A 16,356-nucleotide genomic window follows, 5' to 3' on the forward strand; every position below is an offset into this window, starting at 1 on the left:
AAACTGTCACTTCTTACAGTTTTCACACATGAAATGTCTTATTTTTATAGGAAAACATTACATGATGAAAGACTGAGTGCTACAACTACAACAACACAAGTTTCCCATTCACCTGCAGTGCCTCGCCTCAGGTGAATGAATCAAAAGTGAAAATTGCAACTAAACTCTTGGTTTCTATTCAGTACTGTGTAGAAGTACTGTATAGAAGTACTATATAGAAGTACTGTAAAGAAGTACTATATACTGCAGAAGTACTGTATATAAGTACTATATAGAAGTATTGTATATAAGAACTGTGCAGAAGTAGAGTATAGAAGTACTGTATAGTAGTATGGTGTAGGAGTACTGTACAGTAGTAGTGTGTAGGAGTACTGTACAGTAGTAGTGTGTAGGAGTACTGTACAGTAGAAGTGTGTAGGAGTACTGTACAGTAGAAGTGTGTAGGAGTACTGTACAGTAGTAGTGTGTAGGAGTACTGTACAGTAGTAGTGTGTAGGAGTACTGTACAGTAGTAGTGTGTAGGAGTATTGTACAGTAGTAGTGTGTAGGAGTACTGTACAGTAGTAGTAGTGTAGTAGTAGTAGTACTGTAGTACTGTAGTAGTAGTGTGTAGAAGTACTGTATAGTAGTAGTAGTAGAGTACTGTACAGTGTGTAGGAGTACTGTACAGTAGTAAGTGTGTAGTAGTAGTAGTACTGTATAGTAGTAGTACAGTGTAGGAGTACTGTACAGTAGTACAGTAGTAGTGTGTAGGAGTACTGTACAGTAGTAGTGTGTAGGAGTACTGTACAGTAGTAGTGTGTAGGAGTACTGTACAGTAGTAGTGTGTAGGAGTATAGAGTACAGAGTGTGTCCTGACCTGTTGGTGACGTGGGTCATGAGGTGCTGCTTGAACATGAAGCTCCATTTCTTGACGATGTTGAGCAGAGCAGTTTTCATGGAGCGAGCGTCCACTCTCATCCAACCGTCAAACACGTGCACGGGCTGCAGAGCCTGGATCTCCTCGTAGATCTTCTCATAACTACACGACAAGAACCAACTAACAGTTACTCACAACTTATACAGACAAGTGACATCGGGATTCATTCAAAGGTATTGACAAAAACTGGGAACAACTAACAACTTGAATACCTGTACTGTATTTTTGTAATGACATGTATTTTCAAGTCTCCATTCTCTTTCTCTCTCTCCTAAAAATAAAATGACTTAGTGTGAGAAAACTACTACAAGACTGCAGTTTCAAAGTATCAAAACCAGATAATCATTTGAGCAGCTATCAATACCAAAAAATCTCATTCACAGGACAGAAATGAACCTTTCCTGAATGTCTTTAGAATGATGTTGAGCTGTATCAGATCAAGTATACCAGCACATAGACTAGTACACACACATGGACCAACATGAACCTACTGCACCACTGACCATTACACACATATAAGAGCACAAAAAATAAAAAAAATAAAAAAAATACTAGCATTTAATGTTGAAATTGGCGTTGTATTGTCTAAATCAGTGGTTTTCAAACTTTTCACACAAACTTGTCAATAGTATTTTTCAAATACTGAAAGATCTAAAGCCTGGACTAAATGTTCTGTAATAAATGAGACTAGACACCAGATTGTTCGAGCTGTTTCTAAGTAATGATGAACCCAAGGAAGGACAAAACAAATACTCCACATTAATCACCAGAGACAGCCCAGGCACCACACTTTGAGAATCACTGGTCTAAATAACAACTGCTTTATTATTATTATTTTATTTTATGAGGGCCGGGCACATTAACGCGTTCATTTTGCGTTAACCAATCAATTCATTGACGTCGACAATTATTGTAACACTGTTAACGCAGTTTTTATTATTTACTTATTTTATTTTTATTTTTTTAAATGTCTGTTTCTCACTGGCTTTTATTCTAAAAAAGTCCACCGTGAGCGTTTCTTTAAGTTTGACATATTTTCTTTACACTTTTTTCACTTTTTTCTGACCACGTGAGATGATGTGAGATCCGAGCCTCCGCGAGCCGCGGGTGAGGCCAGACTGCAGAGCCGGAACCCGCGGCTGAGCCCGCGGCCGGGCCGGACCGACCGTGGCTCTGAGCTTCCGCAGGCTCCTTGCTTCGACCGGGCCGCGTGCTCCGGTTCACGGGTCTTTGTCTTCTCCTTCTTCCAGATGCCCCCTGAAGTGTCCACACAGACGTGTCCAGTGTGGTTTTCGTCGCTGCGGTCTTGTTATCTCCGCCAAGGAAATTTTAGTTAACATTGCGGTAAATGGGGCCAAAAATTTTGTTTCTCAATATCTCGGTTAATTATTGACCAAACCCCATGAAATTTGACTCAGGGATGGACAATGGGATCCTCTTTCATATTCCAAAGGCTGATCTGGATCTGATCCAGAAGACTGATTTTATCGCAATTTATATAAAAAATGGGGGTAGTCCTTGGCGGAGGTCTGCGCTCTCTGAGTGCTTTTCTTGTTTACATAATGCTATTACATGAAGGTCCGGAAGATTTGGTGATATGATCCCGCCCATAACTCAATAAAATATGATTGGCTCAGACAACTGTCAATCTCAAACTTCGTTCCAGCAGCCGGTTCAGTGCTGCAGGGAGAGTCACTGATTTACCCAGATACCACTGGAAGAAAAACTGTGATTGGTCCATTTCCATTCCATTATATTAACTTATAAAAGGTCCTAAATAACCTTTATTTCCCAAGAAATATCAGTTCAAGTTTATAACAATGATCTAGAAATTATTACTAGTGTAGTGTTTATTACTCACTGAATAAAAAATATTGAAAAAATATATTAGTAGTACAAAAATTCATTCAATATTTTTTTCTTGAGCCTTCAGAATAACTTGAAGGTTCTGAGGGTTCAACTCTGAAAGAAATGCTGTTTGCACAACAAATGTACGGCTCTTTCATTTACATTTCCAATAAAAGTGTGCTATACGCTACTTTTTCATTCATTAATTGGTTTTGCACGTGATTAATCGTGATTAATCGCACTTGAACTAATGTGATTAAAGCGATTATTTTTTTATTTTTGCCCAGCCCTAAATTTAATGTTATTTTTTTTATCAATACCTGCAAGTCTGTTCCTTAGTATTGAAATCCAGTTTGAATAGAAGTATTGTGATAAAACTCCCATGTGTCTGTACAATGTGCTCTTATGTGCTCTATATTATACAACTTTGTAGCAACATAAAACTGTCCTTTTGTTTTGCTCACACCAGGGGGGTGTTCCATCAAAGTGGTTTAACAAATTCAGGCTTATCCTGAAATCCTGAGCTGAATTTAGCTCCAGCTTTAGCTTCAGCCTCAACTCGTTCCATGACAGAAATCAACCAAAGCCCGACTCAGTCCTCAAGTTTAACATGTGCTTTGTGCTCGCGGTGATTCTGAAAAGACCAAAGCAATGAAGCATCAACATCATGAAAATGGGTCAAAACTTTGATGTGCAGGAGTATATGGACTGTAAAAGTCTCAACTACAAAAGTCACTTTTTAAACAGTTTAAACTGTTTCTTTAGACGTTTTCAGAGACAGACCTAAAATAATCTTGACAATGAGTCTGGTCCTGAGCAGGTTTGTTTCTGGTGCTTGTCACTTCTGCAGCTCAGTGTCACCTCTCCTTAGTCACTTTGGTGAAACAGAACTGAGGCTTTGACAGAACTGGATTGGCCAAATAAACCAGACTTTCACTTTAGCGCGCTTCGTGGAATACCCCCAGGTGTTTGATTTACTGAGCAGCTTTGGTCCTCCACACTCCTCTTCTGTGTTTTTGTTTCGTCTTCATGTTACCTTCATCTTGCCCTTGGTATAAATTCAGGGTCTGACCACTTCATTTTGTAAATCTGTTATTGGGAAGAGGTCATTCATCTGTTGTAATCTCATGATTTATGTGTCCATTAGTTATTATTTCACCTGTATTTACATCTGTAATCATACCTGACTTGTATTAAGTTCATTTTGAGATCTGATGTGGTGTGTTTTAATTTAGACATGTGAAGATGTGAGGGGAGATGCTAACTGTCCTTTATCTTCTCCTGGAGTTTGGCCTCGACCGAGTAACAGCAGCACATGAGCAACACATGATGATCTTATTTTCATTTGTTGTGAAGCAGATTTAAAGCTTCACAAAACACACAACACAAGCACGAGTCTCCGCTCACACGTACCTGTCCACCTGCTCTCTGAAGTTGTCCAGAGTGGGCGGGCTCTCCGGGACAGTGGAGTCTGCGTACATCTCCATCTCGTGGCTGGTCAGCACACGTCCATACAGGAGGAACTGCCTCATGAACTCCCTGCGCTCCTCCACGTACAGGTAACTGTACGGCTCCAGAGAGCTCCTGTACTCACCGCACGCTGCCACCACACTGTGCACACGGGACATGAGCCGTGTGCGCATGTCCTGCAGGTCAGCCATGTCCTCCATGTCAGCCTGCAGACAGACGGATTCATGAGAAACCAGATCCTCTAAGATCACTGCTCCTTTAAAGGTCCTAGAGTACACAAGATGAACTCTCACGATCTTAAAGTCAGGTCATCATGCTGTTACCTCACAAACACACTGGAGTTGTGTTTTGTTTTATTCACACATGTTGGAGTAACTCTTTATTATTAGTCTGTCTACATCTCCAAAGCTCAAATGCTCTGTTCCACCTTGTGATGTCATGTAGTGGTAGTTTTCAAGGTAACAGCTCCTTTTATTTTAAGTTCAGTACAGATTGGCAATTCCAGGACTAAAGTGATGCAAATGATTCTAGTGAAGGTTTAACATGTAACACTTCCTGTATCACCACATGACATCACAAGGTGGAAGGTGTAGTCTGTGAAGGGTTTGTGTGTTAGTACATTATAACTACATTATAACAGATCAGAATATGTAATAGTGTAATACAGATCCTTTAAAGTGCTAGTGACAGGTTTTGATGTTTTTCTGACTTGGTTTGGTAGGAAAGTACACGTGGTGAATATTTATCATAGTTAGACATGAGTTAAAGTGGAGATATTATGCAAAGCATGTTATAGTGTTGTTCCCTCATTTAAAACATGTCTGAAGAGATATCTGTGCATGTTGGAGTATTTCAGTGATCTAAATCAGCTCATGTGTTGTAGTTTCTTTTAAGTCAGTACTTTGTTGTCAGATTGTGTTAAACAAGCTTCATACCCCAGGGAATGTGGAAGACACCAGCCGCAGTCTCAATAAGCTTTTCAAAGTGTTTCATTATTATTATCATAGATATTAGATGGATAGATATAAAGACATCACATAATAGTATTTATTATATTATTTATAGGCTCTGTTACATCTCTTGATTATAATTCAAACTGTCTAGTTTGTGTCTGTTTTCAGGAGGCCCTGAGGATCCTCTGGTTTGGAATCACTGTTCTGAATGTAGCAAAGGCAGTTCACAGTACATCAGTGGTTTGAATTGACGGGCATATTAAATTTAACAAATTAAAACTGACACACATGTGTTTCTGTCACTTTAAATAAACTAAAGTAAAATGATCATTTGTTTTCAGAATTGCTTCAGAAAGTGGCACCATTGTTCAACCAAAAAGACTGATGCTTGTCATTTAATAAGATGAATCTGGCAGATTTATGGACCAAATCCACAACCCCCCCAAGCATAATAAGAAACAATATTTGTGAATAAAAAAATGAATCTTCAACATAGAATGACAAAGGCTCCTGTCTGCCCTCTGAAATGATGACATCATCCAACTGTAGAATGTGAACAAAACCTAAAGTAAAATCTTAAAGATACTTTGCAGTGACATCACGCTGGGGGTATTCTACCTGTATGACTATGGTGAAATGTTCAGCAGTTACTATGGTGACACAATGCAAACATTAACAAAAACTTTTTTGTTTGTTTTAAGAGAAACTCAAGAGAAAATACAAAAGGAGCCTGTGATGAGTGTGAGCGTTCAAGGTCCTGTTTAAGAGTCAGATTTTCTGTTTGTGCATGCGTGTAATTGTCATTTTATTTGTGAGAGAGACTTGTTTAACAGCACAAGTCAGCTCACCTGCTCACCTCCAACTAAGTCACTTCTTTCTGGTGACATTGTGCTCCAATAAAACTCAGATTAAAGTCTAACAGAGCGTCTGGCAGAGCAGTGCCTCCAGTTAGAAACACAAACCCAAAGAATGTTGATGACATCAGCTCTAAAGTATCAATAGTGTCTATGTGTGAGACTGAAATGTACTGTGACATTCTTTTGTTCTTTTGGACATATTTAAAGGGAGTATATTACTCTATTTTATTTTTTATTTTATTTTTTTCCAACTTTGTTTATTGAACATTTTTAACAATAACAAACAGAGTGCACTGTATTGAGTACCATTACAGGTATGACAGTAAGGAGGACACATCTGAATGTCAATACCCCACAACCCCCCACCCACTGGCCAAACAACAAGTAAGTAAAATTGATAGTAGTAGATAAATTAATTAAATATACAATGTAAATGAATACAAAGAATAATCATTAAAAAATTATAATAAAAAGAAGAACCAGTTCAAAAATACATTTGTTACACTATTTTCCAATCTCTGTTATAATCTAGTTTTTCATCACAAACAGACCTGGAGTTGTGCTTTGTTTCATTCACACATGTTTAACACACAAACCCTGCAGAGTTCTTCTCTCAAACCGAACACACTCTTTTCCACCTTGTGATGTCATGTGGTAATACAGGAAGTGCTCCACTGTGTTTTTAAACTCCGTACACCTTCACTAGAATCATTTGGATGCATTTTGAGCTTTGGAAAATACAGACAGGCTAATATTAAATGGTGACTCAAACATGTGTGAATAAAACAAACACAACTCCACCTGTGTTTGTGAAGAGGAAACTACATTCTAAAATGACTGAAAGCTCAGAGTCAATTTTGTGTAATTTAGGACATTGAAGAGTAGACAAGTTGTACCTGGTAATGAGGGACAGAGCAGTGCTGGGCGACACGGGGGACCAAAGACGACACTCTGAAGATGTCGGTGACGAGAGCCTCCACACGCTCCACAAGGCTGTCTCCCGCTCCGTACTCCAGAGACGGACTGAAGACCAGCTCTGGAACGTTCAGATCCAGCTGCAGCTCCATCAGAGGGGCCACGGTGTTCTTGTCTGGACACAGCGGGCAGGAGGAGGGTTTGAGTGGAGGAGAGAGAGGTCGTCAGTATTGTCTTCATAACGCTATTGGGTTTTGACATGACATCCTTTTAAAGACACAATCCTGGTCAGAAATATCTCACTAGAGGCTAGACTTTATTGATCCACAAGGGAAATGATTTGGACACAGGAGGTCACACATCACAATATAACAGAATAATATAAATGACAACTTTTCAATTCAAAACAAGTAGCAAAAATAGACTGGTGTTAAACCAGGCAGAAATATTCTATATGTACCATGTAAAATAAAAACATATATCATTGTGTATTTTGACTGGGGAATAGGGCTGGGAGGAAACATGAGTTTGGGAGATATAGTTTTGTACATTTTTGGCTTCAGAATTTTCTTTTTTCTTCATCACTAAATGTTTCTGTTGTCATCACATCACAGCGTTTCTAACTATGACTTCTCATTTTTGTTTGTAACAAATGTTCACACAAATAAATAAACAAAAAGATTGTTATCCATGTGTGCAAATTCAGTCATTTCAATTTGTCAATGATGTTTTTTGTTTTTTTTAACTTTTATTGTCACAAAAAAATAGGCAATTCACATGAACGGTGTCCTGAGACCAGATCTTCACACAGTTGAGTCCACAGCCTAGTGTTGTAGTCAAGAGCACACTGATCGAAGAACGAAGAACAGTCTGAGAAAAACAGGGTCCAGAGACCAAGACAAGACCAAGACTTCTGAGGGTCGAAACCAAGACAAGACCAAGACTTCTGAGGGTCAAGACCAAGACAAGACCAAGACTTCTGAAGGTCAAGACCAAGACAAGACCAAGACTTCTGAGGGTCAAGACCAAGACAAGACCAAGACTTCTGAGGGTCAAGACCAAGACAAGACCAAGACTTCTGAGGGTCGAAACCAAGATAAGACCAACACTTCTGAGGGTCGAGACTGAGACAAGACCAAGATTTTTGAAAGGCCAAGACTGAGACAAGATCAAGACTACGGCTCATTGATACCAAATCGAGACCATCATTGACATTTTCTATATTTATTTGTATTTTAGAGTTATTTTGGCACAAATAATCAAATCAGTGTGTTTTATAAATCTACCTCCATTTGATCACTAGTCGAGTGTCAGACCTCAAGACCAAGACAAGACCAAATCCAAACCCAATCAAGTCTGAGATGAGACCAAGACTGTAAAAAAACAGTTTTGAGGCTGGTTTCAAGACCAAGACCGGTCTTAAGTACTATTACACTATCACAACCAATCCTTCTTCAGTAAAAGCATGTGCTCTGGATATGTGACTGATTTTATCATGTTAAATATCCATGAATAAAATTATCCTTGTCATTCAGGAAATAACTGTGCAGACATATAAAGCACATTACAAGAACAAGGCTGTATTGTTATCATCTGTAGATTTAAATTCAATCCAAAATCATAATTCAGAATAATCTAAATAATTTTAATTTTTCCTCCAAGTTTCAAAACCATAGTTTTAGTCGTGTCTGATACTGAACTTGTGTGCGCACATCTGCCTCACAGAGCCTCCTCCTTCCTTATCTAAAGAAAAGAGGAAAGAGGAGGAGGAAGTCTGGCACTGCTCCACTACAACTTGAACCACGTCCCAGTCCTAAACCAGCCGACCCATCTCGTGCCAGCGAGGAAGTCCTGTGGGAGTCTTACTGTTTGGCTCTGGTTTGAAACCTTCAATATTTTCATCAAACAGTCCACAGCTCCACCTCTCCACACAGGGCCAGAGATTACTGACAGTGTCTCCCTAAAAGCTTTGTAGGCATCAGTCCATTCATCAGGCCTGAATCAAACTGATTTTGTAGCAAATAAATTTAAAACAGAGGGTCAGGACACAGAAGTCATTTTCTGTAACTTGGGTAAATTAGATAATCAGATAATATGTGGTTTACAGTAGATCATATTTATCTATAAGTTATACACATTATTATTATTTTCTTATTATTCTCTACAAATTTCAAAGGGGGGAATCAAAAGACGTGTCAAGGACATGTGTGTGTGCTGGTGTCACACCTGTGTTGTCCAGGAGGAACTGCAGTGATGCATGGATACAGTTGAAGAAGCCGTCTATGATCATGTCATCGATGTACTCCACGTAGTCCCTCCACTCATCAGAAGACTCGTCTGCTCCCAGGAGCTGCAGGTTGTTCTGAAAACACACACACTTCTGTTGTGAACCTTTGTTTGGAGACGTGTGTGTGTTTGTATCTGGCCATGTAGTCTGAACTTTAACTTGGAATGACCACTGCAAATGATCTGAAACATGTTAGTATTTTCATGTTACCAATATGGAAACTAGGGATGGGCATTCGATGAAATTTTCTTAATCGATCGTCGGAAGAATTAACGATTGATTATCGATTAATCATTAACGTGTTTATATTAAAATGATCATCATTATTATTAGTATCTGCACTACTAATCTGCATACATAAATTCAACTTTACGACATATAAACATAACGACTCTAGAGCCACATCAATCCGTTTGACATTATAATGTGTTTAACGCAGTTTTGCGCAACTCTCACAAAAACTAAACTTAAAACCGCATCGCTAATTTGCAGAAACTAAGCGAAGATAAAACTACAGCTCTTGTGTCGCTGATGTGGTTCAACTTCTGTTGGATTAAAAGACATGACTCAGGTGAATACAGGTTAGTGTGACCAGATTTGCGTTTGTCAAAACCAGGACATCGTACGGGGGGAGGGGGTGGGGCCTCGTCATCGACATTGAGCGACTCTCACCTGGCAAAACTTTTTCCCACTGGACACCGAAACATATGTGCTGCTTTATACACTGTGCACATGGACTCACACTTGTCCCGAACGCAACAGAAAGCGTGGAATTTCTTGTACAAGTCATCGTTAAATACACATTTGCGTTGCAGACTGACCGACTGTTTGTGTCTCGCTCCTTCTGAGTGCAGAGAGCTACATGTACACACCTGTTTGGTCACGATACACACAGCAACCTACATTCGGTTTGTCGATTAAAATGAACGTAATCGATGAAATTCTTAATGATCAATTATCGATTCATCGATTAATCATGCCCATCCCTAATGGAAACAGATCTGTAAATACATCCATCCCTCACTGTCACCATGTTATTTCAATCTCTTACCATACAAGTGTATAATATACTATTAAGTAACCTGCAGCTGTTAGTGTTGACCATTTATGTGATCAATATAAAGACATAATGTATCTGTCAGATTATTCAGATACTCCATTAGAATGGAATGGAATAGAATTTAATAACAACAACATAAAAAGAAAGTATTAAAGTAAACCTATTCTATTTATATGTGTCTATCTGTATATTGATGGGCAAAATCTTGAAAATAAGAGATTAAAGATCAAACATGCACAAATCACTCCAAATACAACTTTGAGAGAGTCAATGAGAGAGGAAACAACCAGAGTATATCAACAGGTAAGTCACTTTTGTAAAATAGGTTCAGAAATGCGTTTTATGGTAATGATGACAATGTGTGTGACTGTGTCTCTGTGTAACTGTGTGTCTGTGTGACAGTGTGAGTGTGTGACTGTGTGTCTGTGTGTCTGTGTGACTGTGTGTCTGTGTGACTGTGTGACTGTGTCTCTGTGTAACTGTGTGTCTGTGTAACTGTGTGTCTGTGTGTCTGTGTGACTGTGTGTCTGTGTGACTGTGTGTCTGTGTGACTGTGTGACTGTGTCTCTGTGTAACTGTGTGTCTGTGTAACTGTGTGTCTGTGTGTGTGTCTGTGTGTCTGTGACTGTGTGTCTGTGTGACTGTGTGTCTGTGTGACTGTGTCTCTGTGTAACTGTGTGTCTGTGTGTAACTGTGTGTCTGTGTGTGTGTGTCTGTGTGACTGTGTGTCTGTGTCTGTGTGTCTGTGTGACTGTGTGTCTGTGTGTGTAACTGTGTGTCTGTGTGTAACTGTGTGTCTGTGTGTCTGTGTGTGACTGTGTGTGTCTGTGTGACTGTGTGTCTGTGTGACTGTGTGTCTGTGTAACTGTGTGTCTGTGTAACTGTGTGTCTGTGTGTCTGTGTGTGTGTGTCTGTGTGTGTGTGTGTGTCTGTGTGTGACTGTGTGTCTGTGTGTCTGTGTGACTGTGTGTGTAACTGTGTGTGTGTCTGTGTGACTGTGTCTCTGTGTAACTGTGTGTCTGTGTGTCTGTGTGTCTGTGTGTCTGTGTGACTGTGTGTCTGTGTGTCTGTGTGTCTGTGTGACTGTGTCTCTGTGTAACTGTGTGTCTGTGTAACTGTGTGTCTGTGTGTCTGTGTGACTGTGTCTGTGTCTGTGTGTCTGTGTGTCTGTGTGTGTCTGTGTGTACTGTGTGTCTCTGTGTGTCTGTGTGACTGTGTCTCTGTGTAACTGTGTGTCTGTGTAACTGTGTGTCTGTGTGTCTGTGTGACTGTGTGTCTGTGTCTCTGTGTAACTGTGTGTCTGTGTGACTGTGTCTCTGTGTAACTGTGTGTCTGTGTGACAGTGTGACTGTGTGTCTGTGTGACAGTGTGACTGTGTGTCTGTGTGACTGTGTCTCTGTGTGTCTGTGTGACAGTGTGACTGTGTGATCATGTGACAGTGTGATCGTGTGACTGTGTGACAGTGTGACAGTGTGTCTGTGTGTATGTGTGACAGTGTGTCTGTGTGAAGTGCACCTTGAGGAGGAAGTGGATCTTGTCTCCAGAGGAGCGCACTGTGCTGTAGAAGCGTTGTACTCTGTCAGTGTGCTCGTGCACACACAGCAGGGTGTCTCTCCTGCCCTCTCTGCGCTCAAACATGGGGCTGCTCCACACTCGTATGTTCCTCTGGATCTCCTCTATGTTCTCTTTGCTCCTCAGCAGCCTGGACTCCAGCTCACACACACAGTCCCTCGCAGACTGGATGTAGGGCCACACATCTACAAGAACATGACAGAACGTTCAACATACACCAGGCCCAGGTACAAACTGACTGAAGGTGTCAGGGTTTCACATGAACAAAGACAATAGTTTTACATTAAGTGTCATTATTTCACACTCATAAAATAAGAGTGTAACCCTTTTGCAGCTCTGTAGACCCAGACCTGGTTTACACTACCATTCAAAGGTTTGGACACATCCTGTCACTGTTGTGGACACATCCTCTCCACATCCACTACCTTCTACATGTTTTATACACAACATATTACATACATGTAATATGTTATGTTATTTTTATGCAAATCATTAAAGTAACCAGTAGTAGCCTTTACTTTGTTGATGGAGCTACAAACCCTTGTATTCCCTCAATGAGCTTCATGATGAAGTCCCTGAAATGGTTTTTACTTCACAGCTGTGCCTTGTCAGGGTCAAGAAAACCCCAAAGTACAAAGCAAAAGGTGAAGGATCTTTTGAAAAATCTGAACTCTGAAACAAATTTTGAGTTGAGTTGATCTTTTGTTTATTATATTATTTATTATATTTATTCCACATGTGTTCAGTGAAAATCCACAGTGTAAATCATGAAAATAGACAAATATAAATGAGAAAAATGTGTGTCCAGACTTTTGACTGCTCTGTATTTTTTATAAGTGCATAGCAGAAACAGAATAAAGTATATTTGTCTATTCAAATAAATAATAACCTAGTTTAAAATTAAACTGAGAAAAAGTAGAAGTAGTACATTCTACTACATATGTTACTGTGCAAAACTACTACTTCTACTAGTACTATAAATATACTTTTTTTTTTTTCTATGGAAATGTCATTATTTTGCCAGGGATGTTACCCAGAATAGAACTGAACTTGTCATGCCTGTGTTCTTTCACAAGTGCAGGTATCATGTGTAAAACATGTACAACATTCTTACTATCAGCTGGAAATAGACAGTGTTGGGAGTAACGCGTTATAAAAGTAACGAATTACAGCAATGCATTGCTTTTTGCTGTAACGCAGTAATGTAAGGCATTACAGGGGAAAAAATAGTAATATTTTACTCGGTACAAATGTGAGTAACGCACGTTACAATGCTTTTTTAACCTGGATTGAAGTGGTGGGTTTTTCTTCATACAAATTCGCTAAAATCACCGCGATCTCAGCAGCAGTGAAACACCGTGAACACGCGCCCACGTAGACCTTCAAGTAACCGCGGGCGAAAGGACCGACACAGAAGTCCACACTGTTTAGACCTGGTGTAGACCTGGGTTAGTTCTGGTTTAGACCTGGTTTACAGACGTCCCTCGCTCTATCGCGGTTCACTTTTCACAGTCTCGCTGTTTCCCTGATTTTTTTGTGTGTGCAATTTTGCATTCCATTTGTTTTTACAGTGTAGGAACATGTATTGCGTTCCTCCCGCTGCGTCCTGATTGGCTAAGGGACTCCACTCTCCTGTACAGTACAGAATGTGTTCAGCTGCCAAATTTAAATACATTTTCAATCTCTAGCAGTGTGATTCTGAAGTGCTGTATGTTTGCAAGTTTTCTCCCCGACAAAACCCACAACGTCGACAAAACTGACCAAGGCTCCTGCGGTCAATGCAAACTGTCGCACAAAAAGTTGGACTTCTGGACACACTGAAGAAGGTAGAAGTTACGTGCTGTAGCAGAGTCTTGCACCGGGTCGGGTCCCCACAAATAGTTGCTGAAATCAGGACCGCGAGCCCCCGCAGCAGGGGGTCCGTAAAGAACGACCTCCGTGAGGTGCGGAGCAGAGCAGGTCCTTTCTCCTGCGGTCACCTTCGAGCCCGTCCCAACAGTGAGTCCTGTTTTAGTCCTAGTTCAGTTCTGGTTTAGTCCTGTTTTAGTCCTGGTTCAGTCCTGGTTTAGTCCTCCTCTTCAGTCCTGGAATCAGTCCGAGGTTAGTCCTGTTATAGTCCTGGTTCAGTCCTGATTCAGCTCTGGTTTAGTCCTGGTTTAGACCTGGTTTAATTTGGAGAGAGTAACTTAAAGTAATGTAATAGTAATGTAATGTCTTACATTTTAAATGCAGTAATATTGTAATGTAACGAATGACTTTGAAATGACAGTAATAAGTAATAAATAACGCATTACAGTTTTAAAGTCACTTGCCCAACAGTAGAAATAGATCAGGTTAATTCCACACTGTGTAACATTCTGAACAAGACACTGACATCTCACCAGAAAAAGTTTTAAAGAAAGAAATGTAAAATGAACGATGTGTGTTTCTCAGCTCCATCATGGTGTTACTTTGCTGTGTGTTATTTGTGTGTTAGACCTTCAGAGTTCCAGTGCAGGTTTTCCTCAGCTCTGTTCAGCTCCGAGTCCAGGGCCCCGAGCTGAGCCTGGATCAGGGGCCGCTCCACATCCAACACTGAGCGCATCACCTGCACACAGTCAAACACATGGAGGGCTCAACGCACTAAATATTCTGTTGAAGATGTTGTAAAATAAAGTCGTAATCTGAGAGTAGAAGAGAAAAGGCAAGACGCTGGAGTATAATATTTCTTTACACGTTAGAGAAAGTCTGTGCCGTGCCGAGCAGGGGCAGTACCTTGTTGTAGTGGTTGGTGGTGATCTCCAGGTTAGACACATACTTCCACAGCTGCTCCCTGCTGGAGTAGAGCTGTAGAGCGGCCTCAGGGATGGACTCGGTCTGACCACACTCTAAATACTTCACCTCACGCAGGACGGACACAAGCTTGAGAAAAAAAAAAAAACAAAAAAAAAAAACATGAGAACTGCATTTTAAAAAGACAGACTTCAGTGAAAGCACATCCCCTGGTATTAAAGGTCCCATATCACACAACATGGACTCTCGTGAGCTTTTGGACATGTTATTATATTGTTGCCTCCTCCAAAAACTTTCCTGAGTAAAGCTTTAGTATTAGTCTACATTTCTAAAGCTCAAAATGCTCTGTTCCAAGTTATGATGTCATGTAGTGGTAGTTTTCTTTCTTGTTTAGGAGAGATTGGCAATTCCAGGACTAAAATCATCCAAATGATTCTAGTGAAGGTGTTTGGAGTGGAGCACTTCCTGTGTGTTTGAGAGAAGAACTCAGCCTAAATGTGCAGGGTTTGTGTTAAAAAATGTGTGAATGAAACAAAACACAACTCCAGGTCTGTTTGTGACGAGAAAACAACATCATAACAGATCAGAAAACAGTGTAATATTGGCCCTTTAAAGAAGACACATTGTGATTGTCTTTAGTTATTATCAATGACAAATACTCAGGTGACTGTTGTCATGACACAAAAAAATCCTCAAGTGATTCAGATCAGAGTGCTGCATGGGTCAATTTTTGGAGACTCGCACTCGCCCACATCTGGATCCAGTCAAGTGGTAACGGAGGGAAACAGGGGCAGATTTTTGACATTCAAATAGCAAATAGCTCTTATTCAGAAACTAGAGGGACTATTGAAATAAGTAAAGTATCAGAATGTAGGAAAGAGATGACACTCCAACAGGGTAAACTTAAACCTGCAACCTTCTTTGAAGTTGTTAAAAAACTCATGTTAGTAACGGAGGGAATGAAATATGCAGCACTTTTTGGGCAATAAATCCAAACAGTGATAACTCTTGGTTCTCACTTCCATATCCTTAACAAACTGGTTAGAATATTTGCTTCATATAGTTTTCTACCATGGTACAAGATTAGGTTGAAAAACCTCTTACTTTTTGAGTCATGAGATTTTTTATTAAGAAAGGTCATGGTAACGGAGGGAAAAGTAACGGAGGGTAGAAGTAGAAGGTGCATGATTTTACATAATTTGTCACTTTTTTCTTCTGAATACTTTAATATTACTTCAAAATGAAAGGAAACTATTTCTATAAAATATGTCAGTCCTTCCAAGCAAATTTTTATCATTTTAAATACATTTTTTTTGAAAAATCATGTACCTTCATCAACAGTTCAAAGATGGAATAACACAAGATATGATGAAATACATCCATTTATTTACATGATTTGCAGGTCTTTAAAATTTGGGAAATAATTTTTGTTCCATGTTTCATACATGGTCTGTTTAAAACGTATGGAACTTTAGAACCAAAAATGGTACAGAAAAAAGGTCAACAGTTTCATAAACTAGAGTACATATGTATCTGTTCAATACATTTTTATATCAGATGCATTAACTTGAATTTTTGGCCTTGCTGTTTACTTCTGCTTGACCGGGCCCACCTGCGCAGTACAGCACCACACCCGTCCGTTAACCCAGGATTATATCTATCTATCTAACTGTAGCATCCATCAGAATATGAATTGAAACATT

At 39.8% G+C, this 16,356-nt stretch overlaps 1 protein-coding gene across 2 annotated transcripts in view; it reads right to left on the bottom strand.

The window, feature by feature from the left end:
• LOC110154053 (dynein axonemal heavy chain 9) overlaps positions 1 to 16,356 on the bottom strand; it is a 567,616-nt gene that overhangs the window by 525,646 nt on the left and 25,614 nt on the right. For both annotated transcript variants that reach the window (XM_020917987.2, XM_055150409.1), the window contains exons 13-19: positions 14,636 to 14,782; positions 14,360 to 14,468; positions 11,825 to 12,066; positions 9,189 to 9,324; positions 6,944 to 7,137; positions 4,181 to 4,443; positions 860 to 1,021 (exon numbers count right to left, since the gene is read on the bottom strand). In XM_020917987.2, coding sequence (XP_020773646.2) covers positions 860 to 1,021; positions 4,181 to 4,443; positions 6,944 to 7,137; positions 9,189 to 9,324; positions 11,825 to 12,066; positions 14,360 to 14,468; positions 14,636 to 14,782 — 1,253 coding nt within the window. The remainder of the gene's footprint in view (positions 1 to 859; positions 1,022 to 4,180; positions 4,444 to 6,943; positions 7,138 to 9,188; positions 9,325 to 11,824; positions 12,067 to 14,359; positions 14,469 to 14,635; positions 14,783 to 16,356) is intronic.

The sequence above is a fragment of the Boleophthalmus pectinirostris genome, unplaced genomic scaffold, assembly GCF_026225935.1.
Source record: "Boleophthalmus pectinirostris isolate CB_2022bp ecotype Guang Dong unplaced genomic scaffold, ASM2622593v1 HiC_scaffold_14, whole genome shotgun sequence".
Lineage (NCBI taxonomy): Eukaryota > Metazoa > Chordata > Actinopteri > Gobiiformes > Gobiidae > Boleophthalmus > Boleophthalmus pectinirostris.